Source organism: Sturnus vulgaris, chromosome 7 (assembly GCF_052056855.1).
Source record: "Sturnus vulgaris isolate bStuVul1 chromosome 7, bStuVul1.hap1, whole genome shotgun sequence".
Taxonomy (NCBI): Eukaryota; Metazoa; Chordata; class Aves; order Passeriformes; family Sturnidae; genus Sturnus; species Sturnus vulgaris.
The window spans coordinates 3,721,092-3,736,774 of record NC_142249.1 but is presented as its reverse complement, the minus strand read 5'-3'; the positions used below and the strand labels follow the sequence as shown (position 1 = coordinate 3,736,774).

The window sequence follows — 15,683 nt, the reverse complement described above, 5'->3', positions numbered from 1 at the left end:
CCCTCCCCTGGGATCCCACCCCAGTTACCCTGGGGGGTCTCTCTCCCTCCTTTTGTCTCTCGCTGCCTTTTTTTCTTGCACAAGAATGGAATGGGAGCTCTCAGAGACTCCCAATTGCTTTGCACATCTGGGATAACCAGTCTGCGTCTCATCCACACACCATTCACTTCCCCGTGACCGCCCCCCTACGAAGAGTTCTTACAATTCCCTTTTCTTCTCCGGGTCTTCGTGCACAAGAATTGTGGAGCTAAATTCCACGGTTTAGGGAGCCTTTTCCCTTTCCTTTGCTTTGTTTGTCTTCTCCTTATCCACAGGATATTTACCTGCAAACCGCTGACTCACACCAGAAGAAACGGAGCAGGGCCCGCCGAACTCGCCTCCCCTGCTTGGGATCTCCCGGTGGACTCAGAGGTGAGGCCCCAAATCGTGAAAAATGAGGCTCACTTTCCTGGTGTAGCCGTGGAAAGGGTTTTTAACCCTTTAAGTGTGGCGGAAATAAGATGCACAGCTACATGGTCGTCTTTCATGACAGGAAAAAAGAGACAAGTTTATTCAGAAACACACTTGGTTTTATAGCATGACTCGCAATTCCAAGAGTAGAGAAAAGGTGATTGGTTCAGAGAGAAGACACCCCATTGCCAGGGCCTGGTCACACACCACAACAGGTGTTCTATCTTTGTTATTAATTCCTTTTTATTTTGACCAAATTATCACCTTGGGAGAAATTCTTCCTAGCCTTGAGCTGGACCAGCTTATCAGCTGGGAACAGAGCTGAAAAGCCCCAACCTGGAATATTTTTCAGGCTGTAATTTTCTTACTTTCTCAATATGTGTTCCACACCTGGTGGATTTTAAAAAGTTTTATAAAAGACAATAAGAGACAAACAACAAAGCAAAAAGTTACAATGGCCGGGTGCTTGGCATTCACCAAAGAGCACACCTGCTGTTTTGGAGATGCCCCTTAAAATCATCAACCCATTGCATATTCATAGACCTATCATACATTTTCTAATTTTCCATAAAATATTTTCTATTATCTTACAAAATATTTTCCGTATTCCATATTCCAAGAAGTATTTTACCTGGCCACTCCTTGAGTCTGTCTTTTTAGAACATGTGTGTTTCTTGGCTGTGGTTTTAATTTATTTTTCTTATCAGTCTTGATTTGGGCTTTGGTCTTCAATTTCTACGGACAGTTGGTGCTGGTAGGTGGTATATCAGTAGCAGGTGTCTTCACTGGGTGTTATACAACCAAGCTGGTAATTCACGTACTACAAAGACACTTTATCAGCCTCTGTTACTCCTAAAGAAAACTACATCTTAAAAACCATTTCAACACCACACATATAGTACCCACCCTAATACTTGCAAAAAGCCAATACCATAGTATGTATTTATAGCACAAATGAGGTATTTGATAGGGACGTATCTTATCTCTCTCTTGGAGGGAGACTGTTTACAAGAGCCTGAAGTGATGGTACAGGGGGAATGGCTTTAAACTGCCAGAGGAAAGGATAAAACAGGATATTGGCAAGAATTTCTTCCCTGTGAGAATGGCAGGGTACTGACACATGTTGCCTAGAGAAGCTGTGGCTGCCCCACCCCTGGAAGTGTTCATGCCCAGGTTGGATTTATTGGATGGGGCATGGAGCAACCTTGGATTGGATGTGTCTCTGCTCATGGCACAGGGTGGAATGGGATGAACTTTAGGGTCTCTTCCAGCACAAACCATCCTAGATTCTATAAAGACCGGCTCCCTCTTCCAAATAAACAATTGTTTTGTGTTGTGTATTTACTACAGCGTTTGGGATCTCCTGCCATGAGTTTATTAAATGATTTTGGGACTTCGTGTTGTAGATTTATTTGAGGTGTTTGGGGACCATCTTAATGAATCGATTAGGCTACCTTAGGGATCTATTGTCATGAAGTTATTAGAGGGGTTTTGGGAACTCTGAATATTTTAGAGGGCTTTGGCATCTCATGCTATGGATTTATTAGAGGGGTTTGGGGATCTCTGTTCATGGATTTAGAAGAGGTATTTTGGGATGTCCAGTCATGGAAGTATTCCAGCCTTGGCCGGTGTGTTGTAGCTCCCCTAATAATTCCCTTCTGAGCCTGGAATGGCCCAGCCTGCACCTGACAGAACCATCAAGCTTGAAAAAGACTTCCAGGATCACCCAGTCCCAGCCTCACGCCAGCACTGCCATCATCACCACAAAACCACGTCCCTAAGTGTCACATCCAGACTCCTCTTGGAAAATTCCAGAGACAGCAACTCCACCACCTCCCTGGGAAAATTATTCCAAGTGCTTAACCATTCTTCCAGAGAATTATTTTTTTTCTCTGATACTCACTCTGAACCTCCCCTGGCGCAACTTGAGGCCATTTCCTCTCATCCTTTCCCTTGAGACACAGCAACACAGCCTGATCCCAAACCACGTCCTGTCAGGGAGTCGTAGAGAGTGGCAAAGGCCTCCCTAAGCCACCTTGTCTCCATAAACACTCCCAGTTCCCTCAGCTCTGGAGACTTTTTAACCCCTGCCCCAGCTCTGGACAGGCCTGCCCCCAAATTTGTGACTTTTTACCCAAATCCACGCTTGCCACTGTCCCTTTGCTCTCCTGGGAGCAGGGAGCGACTTTGATCTTGGCCTGCCTTGAACTCAGCCAATTCCAGAATTCCTGGCTAGGATAACCTGGGATAATCCAGCCAACCGAGGGAGCCTTTGACAAGTTCACAAACACTGAGGTACTGATTAACTTCACCTGTCCTGGGATTGCCTTTGCACCCACTCCTCACGCTGAAGGTTTGGATGCAAAATTCATCCTGCAGCAGGAAGGGGGGCCAGGGCATTTCGCTGCCAGCCTTCTCCTTATCCCACTTCAGCAAACAGCTGGGGTGCCATCATAGGATACATAAATTAACCTTTTTGTTTTTTGTGAGAAAATGCTGTTTGCTAAACTGGTCAGTTTCCCAATGCCCAGTTCCAAGTGTGCTTTATAAAACTCTGTATTTTATCTATACTTGTGATGTTTTTTCTTTGTGATTTATAGTGGAAAATTTAGACAGGATTTTGGTCTTTTTCACATCAGAGCTTCTCCCCCCTCCACTGACACTCAAAAGCTTTATTTTCTGAAAAGCCATCCTGATACATATCTGCTCTCTGCCACCTTCCCAGTAGAAATAATTAGACATTGGTAAAACAGGAAAAGGAAATTAGGTTGGTCTGAGGAAAACAATATGCAGTTCATTTTGCTGCATGAACTGTGGTATGAAGGGAGATGAGAGAAGTTGTGTGCCTGAGGGATGGAGGCTGTATGGCTCTGAATATCCTGGGGTGCACTATTTTTAATTTTGGCATCCATGGCAATGCCGTGAGGCTGGGGAAATCACGTCTGGACTGAACGTGCTCTTTGCCGAGTCAGGTCTGAAACCTGAGGCTCCTGTGGTTGCTAAAACACATTTAGTGCTGGTCTGGTATCTGGTGGGCAGGAGTTTTCAGCTACCTGAAAGCCACTTCCCAGGCTGGGAAACAGCTCTGTAAAGTGAGATCTTGGGCTATACAGAGAGAAGTCAGCCTCTCTCAGCCCCTCCTTGTGGTGTTCCTGGCACTGAGGAGATTCCTGCCGGCTCAGAAGAGTCCTGAGTCTTGGCCTGTGGGTCTCCTTCTCCATCCCTGGAGGAATCACCTGAGGATCTGTGTATCCAAGATGGAGAAGCTGTTTTCATTTGTTACTGTGGGGATGGGAACTAATCAGACTAAGGTTGCTTCCGTGGGTCCTGGCCAAGGTGTAACACAGGACACAACAAAGATGAGGACTCCTGAAGGATTGAAGTAGCAGCTTGAGGAGCTCATTGAACACCGAAGAGCACCAGTGACTCGGCAGTGGAAGGGTCACCAAACTTGTCCAACCTTTCCTTTCCAAGAAAGGAGGGAAAAGGCAAAATAAACAATCCACAATCCAGAGCTGTGAATCATTAATTACAGGATTATCACAAACAAAAATGCAATAAATCCCCCCATCAGTTGCTTTCCAAAGCACCTTCAGGCTACAAGCTGCCAGAGAAATCTCTTCCACAGCCCCTACTCCGACCACAGCAGCATGGCTTTGAGGCTTTGCTGTGCCTGGATTTCCATCGTCCTCTTCCTGCCCGGCCTCTCCGACGGAGGGAAGCTCCTGGTGGTTCCCATGGTGGGAAGCCACTGGCTGAGCATGCAGGAGGTGGTGGAGAAGCTGAGCCAGAGAGGACACGAGGTGGTGGTGCTGGTTCCTGAGGTGAGCTGGCAGATGAAGACAAAGCAAGCCTACAAGGTGGTCACATACCCGGTGAGGCAGACCCTGGAAGAACTGGATAATGCCTTCGAGGAATATATCTCTGTGCACCTGACAAAGAAGCCTTTCCCCCTCAATGCCCTTGGGGTGTACAAGGCCTCGGTGGACGTTTTCAACACCTTCCTTGGGCAGTGCAAGGACCTGTTCCGCAGCCAGGAGACCCTGAGGTTCCTCAACCAAAGCCGCTTTGATGCCATCCTGACAGATCCAATCTTCATGTGTGGCACCATCCTCGCCCACCATCTCTCCCTTCCCTTTGTGTTCTTCATGAGGGGATTCCCTTGCAACCTGCACTTTTCAGCCCCACAGAGCCCAAGCCCTCTGTCCTACATCCCCAGACTCTTCAGCTTCAACTCAGACCAGATGACATTTTTCCAGCGGGTGGAAAATGCTCTGATTTCCCTCTTGGAGCTTGATTACTGCAACGGTATCTATGCAGAAACCCTTAAGCTTTCCTCAGAAGTTCTTCAGAGGGATGTGTCCTTCACGGACCTCGTGGACTCTGCTGCGATTTGGATCCTGAGGTTTGACTTTGTGTTTGAGTACGTCAGGCCAGTGATGCCCAACATGGTCTTTGTTGGGGGGATCAACTGTGCTAAGAAGAAACCACTACCTAAGGTAAGATTCCTTCTCCTCCAAATTGTACATTTGCCAATGAGACATCATTAAGTTGATGCAGGAATTTTATCGCTATTGATGGGGGGTTTTTTGTGTAATGATTTAATTTGACCAGGTTTGGGTAATTGTTTTCCACATGTTGAAGTCAAATAACCTTGAGAGAGACTTCGTTGAGTTAATGTGGGTTTTGTAACAAATTAAACTAAAACGGGATTTCATCTGTGAGATGGAAATTACTGTCCTTGCTGAATGTGTATTAACCACCAACCAGGTCCAGTTTTGATTTCATTTTAATGTCGTCTGACATGTATTACTTTTGCATGATCACAAACCTAGGAGGCTCATCGGCATCAGTTTCTTCACTTTAGTTGTATTTTGATGAAAAATTATTTCTAAACTTGCTGTCTGTGCTAAGTTACTCCTGGTTGTGGAGGTGAAATATAAATGTCACATTGAAACAGCATGAAATAATCTTACAATCATGGTTTTGGAGAAAGGTACTTGAATGCTGAACTTAGGTAAGTTTTCAGACCTACTTCTTGATATTTGCTTTTACCAGAAATCTTCTGCATGGTTGTTAAAGGTAATCTAGAAATGTGAATGTATTTTGGCACTCATCATGTAATCTCTACCGTGGACATTTTTTCCAGGCACAAAGCAGGACACAAACCCCTTTCCTAGGAAATTGCTCCCGCACTTCTGAATTGTAGTCATGCAATGTCTCTGCACAATATCTTTGAGCTGAAGGGGTGGATATTTCTTTCTTCTTTCAGATTTCTTTTATGCTTCTTTCTCAGGCTTATCAAGAGCACTCTAAACCTGATAAACAAGGAAAAGAATAAAGCTATTAACTAGAATATGAGGATAAAAGTTTATCTTAATAATTCTATTGTGTTAGGGCTCATGAGAGTCGTGCTAACTTTAAATTTATGAAGTGCATGCTTGCTGGTTACACAGCATAAGTCTTTAATATCCTGAAGGTCTCAGAGCTGTAAAGAGCCTGTAACTTTGCTGCAAGGGTAGAGACATCCTGCCCTCAATTTGTCCCTGCCAGATTCTTTCTTTATACTCCTGTTAGGTGGATATCACATTCCACTCCTGGAAAAATCTTCTGTGTTTCTCCATTCTTCAGTTTCTGTTCTAGATACATTTTCTATAAAGAGCAGAGGAATTTCTTCTATTTCATTTTGAATACCCAGCTGAAATCTGACCTCAGCTGATCCTGTGCTAATCTAAGACCATCTTCTTTTATTTGTCTGTTCTCCCTTTATCTGTAATTTCTCTTGCCCTTCCTGTGGTCACCTCAAATTTCCCCAAAGTTGTGGCTCTGATGGCCTGGTACAAAAAGTCTGTGGAATATAACAATGTGTGACCACACTATCAAGCGGCTTTTTCTGTTCTAGTCTAGGGAAATGAACTTGTATTGGCAGTTTTCAGCCAACTGGTTTTGCCATTAAAAATCCGATCGAGTCCAGAGTAGAAAACATACCAGGCAGCAACTTCCAAGCTCATTTGGTCAGCTCTTGTCACAACTTGCAATAAATACTTTGTGTCCAGACTTCCTGCATTTCATGAGAATTATTTGGGAATCTGTTCAGTCTCCAGCTTTCAGTCTGTGCTGTCTGCCACCTCTCCTGCATTGGTCCACTCCAGAAATGGTTTTCCATGTCTAAGGGTGGTTACTCCATGTCCAGTTTGATAGAGTGGAGCTACTCAGGGCAGTCTCAACACCCTTTGGGTGTCATGAGACAAAAGCCTTTGCCTCAGGCTGTAAGGATTTGTTTCTCCTGACTGAGGATGCTGGGAGTGAAACCACCTTTTATGACGGAAAAACTTTGTGTTGATAATAGTTTGTCATCACAAGGACTTCTTCCTTAGCACCATCCAGAAGGTTTTGCTGTGACATTGCTTTTCCTTGCACAAAGACAAAATATTCCTGCAGTGGGATTAGTGGAAAGTGTCACACCTTCTCCCGGATTTTGTCTTGCTCACAATGTGTGAAAGAGATTTTCTAGACAGCAACCATAGCCCAAAACTCCTTCTTTGTGTCCCAGTGCTGGTCTCCTCTCCCTTTTTTGTCCCTGATCTCATCCATTAGTTCACTGTTTTGGTGCAATGCCAAGAGGGAAAAAGCCAATCGGGATTGTTCTCCTCAGATTTGGGATTGTCTGGTACATGGTGATGGCTGTGACATCTTTGTAAGAGGTGCAGGTTTGGCTGCTTCCAGGAGATGATAATTCAACATCAGCCTCATGACCTCAGGAACGGAGTTGCATCCATTCTGCTGGGTGTATTTTTATTATTTTCTCGCTGTGTATTTACCAGGTCAGTGGTTTTAACGACGATGATTTGTACAACATGACACCCCTGCTCTTGGTGTCATAGATTTAGTGCTGGTAGGGCTTAGTGCTGACAGACTTTGAAGCTTAAACATTAACAGAAAGTACAAATGCTTTCCTCAGGACATGGATTTCCTTCCCTTCCACAAACATAGGCAAAATCACAGGCAAATCACAACCATATTGGGAAGTTAAATATTAATTCCCGTAGGCAATAAATTCCCTGCTTACTCTGCATGGACCATTCTATAAAGGACTGTGTGGATCCCTCCAGATCAGAATCCACTGCTTCATTCCTGCCAAAATGGCTCTTTTTTATGGAGGTACCTGGATATTTCTCCTCCTGATGCTGTCTTTAATCCTGGCCGAAGGTGGAAAGATCCTGGTGGTACCTCAGGATGGAAGTCACTGGCTCAGCATGCGCCCAGTGGTGGAGAAACTGCAGCAGAAGGGACACGAAGTTGTTGTGGTTGTACCCGCAACCAGTCTGTATATGAAGTCAAAGGAGCCTCAGAATTACACAGTGAAAGTGTATCCCATACCTTACAGCGATGAATATTTGGGTGAAATGCTCAAGACCTTTGTTAATGCCCATTTTATTGAACAATCTGTTTGGAATGTTGTTCTTACCTCGTACCAAAGCACAATAGCAATCTCCTCAGTCTTCTTCACCAACTGTAAGAGCCTTCTGCAGAACGAGGAGCTGATGCAGTACTTGAAAGAGAGCAAATTCGACGTGGTTTTCACAGATCCCATCCTGATGTGTGGGCCCCTGGTGGCTGAGTATCTTTCTGTGCCTTCCATTTACTTCCTGCGGGGCTTTCCCTGTGGAATGGATTCTGCTGCTACTCAGTGTCCAAGCCCTCCTTCCTATGTGCCCAGGTTTTTCTTGGATAATTCAGACAGCATGATGTTTTCCCAACGGGTGAAGAACGTGCTGGTCAATCTGCTGGAGCTCTTTTACTGTAAGCCTATATATGATAACTTTGAAGAACTTGCATATGAGCTTTTCAGAAAGAAAGTGACAGTGACAGAACTCCTGAGCCGTGGATCCTTCTGGCTGATGAGATACGATTTTGTGTTTGAGTTCCCCAGACCAGTGATGCCAAACATGGCTTTTATTGGAGGGATTAACTGTGTTCAGAAGAGGAACCTGTCTCAGGTACAAAATCTTGTTTGTTTTCTATATTGAAAAGTCAAAAATATAAATGTGTCATAGAATGGTAGAATGGTTTGGGTTGAAAGGGACCTTAAAGATATCTCACTCCAACATCCTGCCATCCTGGCCAAGGGATGTCACTCACATTCTTACGTCAAATCCTGACAGACAACAGCTTGGTGTTTGAAGAAAGAAATCCTGCGTGATGCAGAAATGTTATTTCCGAATACCCAGCATTCAGATTGTATCAACTGCTGCCAGATAGAAAGCCTTATCAGTCTTAATTAGGACAATTTGAGTGACATGTAGCTTTTATGCAAATGATAATCTCTTTTGTTGAACTGAGGAATTTTGGTATACTCCTTTCCCAGCTGTCGTGTGGACTGTCTGTCCCTACTTCCATATATCCTCTCTCCTTTTTCATCCATAGTGAAGGTTATAGGACTGAAGATGTTACCTGTTTTCTATCACAGCCATGCATTAGATTGATTTCTTTCTATCTGCCTTTATGGTCTAGGTGTCAATATCTAATCCCCAAAAGGAATCTTTTTTCAGTTCCATCCTCCCCTTCTTTGTACATTATTGTATTAGGTTTTAATCTTGTCTTGGTGTGGCTGTCTCCTGGAAATTTCCATCTGGGCTTTTGTGTACCAACCTTCCCGTGTTCATTTGGCAGCCTCGTCTGAGGTTACGGCCCGTCTGCTGTTCATCTCCTTCCTCTGAGCAGTTTGAAAACTCCCATTAAGCTAATCTATGTTGGATACTACCAAATATGGGATCAGCATGGGTGATGGAGCTGCTGATCCTTTTGGAAGGCAGGTTCTCAGCAAAGTCCAAGATGTTCCACCAGGCTTGGGAAGAACCATGCAGAAACTGCATGGGAAAAAAAATCTCTGGCAAGGATTTAAATGTAAAATCTCCAGCATGCCTTGGAGAAGGAAAATGTTTCCCATATTTACCAACTTATAACCTTCTTTGTGAGGTTATCACCAGCATTAAACCCACAGCCATTTATAACCAAGAAGGATCTGGACACAGGGCTGAGGTCATGAACTGTCCCAACATTGGTCATGAACAGAGCCCTCATTGACCATGAATAATTCATGGTTTGTAGTGAGAGAGATGTTGTTGGTCTTTGTTATCTGGGGTACAAGGGTGAAATGCAGTTTTGCAACATCATTTTATACCTGATATGATAAAGGGTTAGGTTGAAGTTATATGGAGAGATGGCTGTTGGCTGCTTATGTTCCAACAAAAAGTAGGTTTGTGTTAAGAAATATTAGTTTGTCTCAGGGTTTTGACTATTGAAAAAAAAGTAAAACCCAAACCCCAGGTACTGTAAAAGCACTGATTTCTCATATTAATCTTTACTGTAAGTTACGTTTCACTGTACTACTTGCATCACTTTCATTAGGAAGTCCAGTGACTCATCAGTGGAAGGGTCACCAAATTTGGCTTTTGAATAAAGGAGGGAAAAGGTAAAATAAACCATCCTCTATCCAAAGCTGTGAATCATTAACTACAACATTACTACTTAGCACAATGCAATAAATCCCCCCATCAGTTGCTTTCTAAAGCACCTTCAAGTTTCAAGCTGCAGGAGAAATCTCTTCCACAACCCCTATTCCAACCACAGCAGCATGGCTTTGAGGCTTTACTGTGCCTGGATTTCCATCCTCCTCCTCCTGCCCGGCCTCTCCGACGGAGGGAAGCTCCTGGTGGTTCCCATGGTGGGAAGCCACTGGCTGAGTATGAAGGAGGTGGTGGAGAAGCTGAGCCAGAGAGGACACGAGGTGGTGGTGCTGGTTCCTGAGGTAAGGTGGCAGATGGAGATGTCACAGGCCTACAAGGTGGTCACATACCCAGTAAGGCAGACCCTGGAAGAGCTGGATAATGCCTTCTGGGAATTCGTCGCTGTGCACCTGACAAAGAAGCCTTTCCCCCTCAATGCCCTAGAGGTGTACAAGGGCTCAGTGGATTTTTTCAACGTCTTCTTTGGGCAGTGCAAGGACCTGTTCCGCAGCCAGGAGACCCTGAGGTTCCTCAACCAAAGCCGCTTTGATGCCATCCTGACGGATCCATTTTTCATGTGTGGCACCATCCTTGCCCACCATCTCTCCCTTCCCTTTGTGTTCTTCATGAGGGGATTCCCTTGCAACCTGCACTTTTCAGCCCCACAGAGCCCGAGCCCTCTGTCCTACATCCCCAGACTCTTCAGCTTCAACTCAGACCAGATGACATTTTTCCAGCGGGTGGAAAATGCTCTGATTTCCCTCCTGGAGCTTGATTACTGCAACAGTCTCCATGGAGAAGCCCTTAAGCTTTCCTCAGAAGTTCTTCAGAGGGATGTGTCCCTCACGGATCTCGTGGACTCTGCAGCAATTTGGATCCTGAGGTTTGACTTTGTGTTTGAGTACGTCAGGCCAGTGATGCCCAACATGGTCTTTGTTGGGGGGATCAACTGTGCTAAGGGGAAACCACTGCCTAAGGTAAGATTCCTTCTCCTCCAAATTGTACGTTTGCCAATGAAAAGTCATTATGTTGTTGCAGGAGGTTTATCACTATTTATGTTTGGTTATTTTTTTGTGTGTAATGATTTAATTTGACCAGGTTTGGGTAATTGTTTTCCACATGTTGAAATCAAATAACCTTGAGAGAGACTTCTTTGAATTGAGGGTTTTGTAACAAACCACACAAAAAAGGAATTTCATCTACCAGGTGGAAATTAGTGTCCTCAGTGAATGTGTGTTAACCACCAAAGAAGTCCAGTTTTGATTTCATTTTAATGTCATCTAACATATATTTTGTTGATGTGATCAGCCCAGGAGTCATCTTTTGTTTTTTAATACAGGCTCATCAGCAATAGTTTCTTCACTTTCGTTGTATTTTGGTGGCGAATTATTTCTAAACGGGCTGTCTGTGTTAAGTTACGCCTGTTTGTGGGAATGAAATATAAAAGTCGTGTTAAATGACAAGAAATAAGAAAATTAATTTTTCTCAGGGTTTTTATTTTTGAAAAAAAAACATCAAAACCCAAACCTCAGGTACTGTTAAAAAAGAGATTTCTCACATTAATCTTCACTGTAAGTTATGTTTCACTGTACTACTTGCTGGAATTTCCTTAGGGAAGGAAATGCTTTTAAAAAGTGCTAAATTACATCAGTCTGTGCCGCCTCTGTTAGCCTCCAGTGGCCATGATGGAAAAGTGTCCTTTCAGTGCTCTCTTGATAGGCACAACCCTCCCATGTGTAGTCAGCAGTGTTTCTGAGCATCCCCTCTGTGGGTGCATTTTCTTCACAGATTTTCCCTGCATTTTCTCATCAGATCTTAGGGCTGGTGGCAAGAAGTGCCACAAAGCTGGGGTCTTCCTGATGGAAGAAGGTGGCATTGAGCAAACAACCTTAGAGTGGCGTGTGAGAAGGTGACACACTTTTCTTGACTCACACAAAGCCACCTTTGGAGTCCACACCAATCCTGAATCGTTCCTAATTGTTCATTGCAGTCAATGACCTTGTCGCAAAGGACCTGAAATGGGAGGAGAGTCCAAAGGGCAGAGGCAAAGGATGGCTACAAAAGCTGGCAAGGCAGCCCTGGCCTCTCTGGTTCTCAGCAAATCCCAGTATTTCCCACCAGGCCTGGGAAGAACGATGCAGAAACTACTCGGGGAAAAAAAGTTCCAGCAAGCATTTAAATCTAAAAGCTCCAGAATGCCCCAAAGAATGAAATTGTTTCACATATTCACCTACTTATAAATTTCTTTAAGAGGTTATCACCAGCGTTAAATCCTCAGCCGTTTATAACTAAGAAGGATCTGGAAACAGGGTTGAGATCAAGAATTGTCCCAACATTACTCATGAAGGGAGCCCTCATTGGCTGTGAATGCTTCATGATTTGTAGCGAGAGAGGTGTTGTTGGTCTTTCTTATCTGGGGTACAAGGGTGAAATGCTCTTTTCAACTTTATTTTATACCTGATATGATAAAGGGTTAGGTTAAAGGTAAATGGAGTGATGAGGCAACTCTTTCTGCTGGCTGCTTATGTTCCAACAAAAGGCAAGTTTGTGTTAAGGAAAATTAATTCTTCTAAGGGATATCAGCTGGTTTTCACTGCTGAAAAAAAAAGTAAAACCCAAACCCTAGATACTGTAAAAGCACTGATTTCTCATATTAATCTTTACTGTAAGTTGCGTTTCACTGTACTACTTGCATCACTTTCATTAGGAAGTCCAGTGACTCATCAGTGGAAGGGTCACCAAACTGGCTTTCCAAGTAAGGAGGAAAAAGGCAAAATAAACAGTACACAATCCAAAGCTGTGAATCATTAACTACAACATTACTACTTAGCACAATGCAATAAATCCACCCATCAGTTGCTTTCTAAAGCACCTTCAGGTTTCAAGCTGCAGGAGAAATCTCTTCCACAACCCCTACTCCGACCACAGCAGCATGGCTTTGAGGCTTTGCTGTGCCTGGATTTCCATCCTCCTCCTCCTCCTGCCCAGCTTCTCAGATGGAGGAAAGCTCCTGGTGGTTCCCATGGTGGGAAGCCACTGGCTGAGTATGAAGGAGGTGGTGGAGAAGCTGAGCCAGAGAGGACACGAGGTGGTGGTGCTGGTTCCTGAGGTGAGCTGGAATATTGAGACAACGCAAGCCTACAAGGTGGTCACATACCCGGTGAGGCAGACCCTGGAAGAGCTGGATAATACTTTCCGGGAATATGTCGTTGTGCACCTGACAAAGAAGCCTTTCCCCCTCAATGCCCTGGCACACTACGAGTCCTCAGAGAAAGTTTTCAGTGCTTTCTTTGGGCAGTGCAAGGACCTGTTCCGCAGCCAGGAGACCCTGAGGTTCCTCAACCAAAGCCGCTTTGATGCCATCCTGACGGATCCGCTCTTCATGTGTGGCACCGTCCTTGCCCACTATCTCTCCCTTCCCTTTGTGTTCTTCATGAGGGGATTCCCTTGCAACCTGCACTTTTCAGCCCCACAGAGCCCGAGCCCTCTGTCCTACATCCCCAGACTCTTCAGCTTCAACTCAGACCAGATGACATTTTTCCAGCGGGTGGAAAATGCTCTGATTTCCCTCCTGGAGCTTGACTACTGCAACGGTTACTATGCAGAAGCCCTTAAGCTTTCCTCAGAAGTTCTTCAGAGGGATGTGTCCCTCACGGACCTCGTGGACTCTGCTGCGATTTGGATCCTGAGGTTTGACTTTGTGTTTGAGTACGTCAGGCCAGTGATGCCCAACATGGTCTTTGTTGGGGGGATCAACTGTGCTAAGGGGAAACCACTACCTAAGGTAAGATTCCTTCTCCTCCAAATTGTACATTTGCCAATGAAAAGTCATTATGTTGTTGCAGGAGGTTTATCGCTATTGATTTTTTTTTTTCAAATTTGGTAATGATTTAATTTGACCAGGTTTGGGTAGTTGTTTTCCACATGTTGAAATCAAATAACCTTGAGAGAGACTTATTTGAAGTAATGAGGGTTTTGTAACAAAACAAACAAAAATGTGATTTCATCTGCCAGGTGGAAATTAGTGTCCTCAGTGAATGCGTATTAAGCACTCACCAGGTCCAGTTTTGATTTCATATTAACGGCATAACATATATTTCTATTGTCTGATCAGAAGCCCACGAATCTTCTTTTATTTTCAACTCCAGGCTCATCAGCATCAGTTTCTTCACTTTACTTGAATTTGTATAACAAATTATTTCTAAACTGGCTGTATGTGTTAAGTTACTCCTGTTTGTGGGGGTGAAATATAAATGTCATGATGAAGCAGCACGAAATAATCTTACAATAATGGGTTTGGTGAAAGACACTTGAATGCAGAACTCAGATAAGTTTTCAGACCTACTCCTTGACATCTCTTTTTATCAGTTGTGCTCTGCAGGTTTGTTTAAGCTGATCTAGAAATGTGAATCTATTTTCGTGGTCACCATGTAATCTCTGAAATGGTAGCACTGGATATTTCTTTCCAGGCACAAAGCAGGACACAATTCTCTTTCCTAGGAAATTGCTCCCACACTTCTGAATTGTGGTCACACGGTATCTATGCACAATATCTTTGAGCTGAAGTGGTAGGATTTTTCTTTCTTCTTTCAGATTTCTTTTATGTTTCTTTCACAGGCTTATCAAGAGCACTCTAAATGTGATAAACAAGACAAAGAATAATGCTACTAACTAGAATATTTGGGATAAAAGTATATCTAAATCATTCTATCATGTTAAGGCTCAGAAAAGTATTCCTAGTTTGACATTTAAGAGGCAAATTCTTTCTGATTACACGACAGGAGTCTTTACTTTTATATAATAAAGGTCTCAGAGCTGTAAAGAACCTGTAACTTTGCTACAAGGGTAGAGACATCCTGCCCTCATTTTGTCCCTGCCAGCTCCTGTCTTCACACTCCTGTTAGGTAGAAATCACATTCCACACCTGGAAAAATCTTCTGAATTTCTCCTTTCTTCAGTTTCTTTTTTAGCTACATTTTCTATAGGCAGCAAAGGAATTTCTCATATTTCACTTTGAATAGTGCCCAGGAGGCAAATGTAAACAAGAGTAAAGTGAGTCATGGGAGAGAAATGACATCTGCCTGTTCACACACGGGGTAAAGCCCTGGGCTGATCATTACTTCTCAGAAACATAATCCTGTGAGAAGAATTAACAGTTCTCCAAAGCTTATTGAACCCATTGCTCAACAGGTAAGAAAAGGAAAGGGATTACTGGGAGAGGGAAAGAGAAGTAGAGATTCAAAATGCAGATTCTTTCTCAGACATGGAATCCACAGGCCTTTTTGTTACACCACTTCCATAGTTTTCCACAGGCAGGGCAATGGAGCACTGTGGTCTCATTCAGATAAGAGCTCCTCTTTGCTGTGTCTGAGGTGGTCCTGTGGAGGAGCTGCTCTGAACAGAAGGAGCTCAGGCTTGTGCTAAGATGGCCCTACTTATCTTATCCAGCTGGGAATTCAGTCCTAAATTGCATAAGGATCATCAAAGAGGTTGTGGGAGAACATGAGCCCACAGGGCTGGGCCTGGGGGAACACAAACTGCTTTTCCACCTTGACTAAGCTGCCTCACGCTTAGTTAATCTTGTCCTGCACTTTGCATGGGGATTTGTCTCAGCAGCAATTGCACCTTCCTTAACAGGCAGAGAAATCCCAGGTTTCCAGCTCCCCAAGTGTCTGGAAGTGTGACACAAGGCTTGCAGGAATCAGAGCCTGTATCTTGACTCTA

General features: G+C 44.0%; 1 protein-coding gene and 2 pseudogenes across 4 annotated transcripts in view; all 3 read left to right on the top strand.

Annotated features, from left to right (window-relative positions):
- The window catches only part of LOC106863626 (UDP-glucuronosyltransferase 1A1-like), a 103,576-nt gene that overhangs the window by 3,957 nt on the left and 83,936 nt on the right, over positions 1–15,683 (top strand). The window contains exon 1 of one of the 3 annotated variants that reach the window (XM_088167553.1): positions 10,532–10,936. The exons of 1 other annotated variant lie outside the window; for it this stretch is intronic. In XM_088167553.1, the coding sequence (XP_088023679.1) occupies positions 10,535–10,936 (402 nt within the window). In that variant the 5' untranslated portion in view covers positions 10,532–10,534. Of the gene's footprint in view, positions 1–10,531; positions 10,937–12,818; positions 13,744–15,683 lie in introns of those variants that run through there. One more of the 3 variants, XM_088167550.1, reaches the window with a different exon arrangement.
- Positions 3,224–5,240, top strand: LOC148223097 (UDP-glucuronosyltransferase 1A6 pseudogene; annotated as a pseudogene). Its single transcript, XR_015804732.1, has one exon. The product of XR_015804732.1 is annotated as a UDP-glucuronosyltransferase 1A6 pseudogene (transcript).
- On the top strand, positions 6,435–8,628 carry LOC148223096 (UDP-glucuronosyltransferase 1A6 pseudogene; annotated as a pseudogene).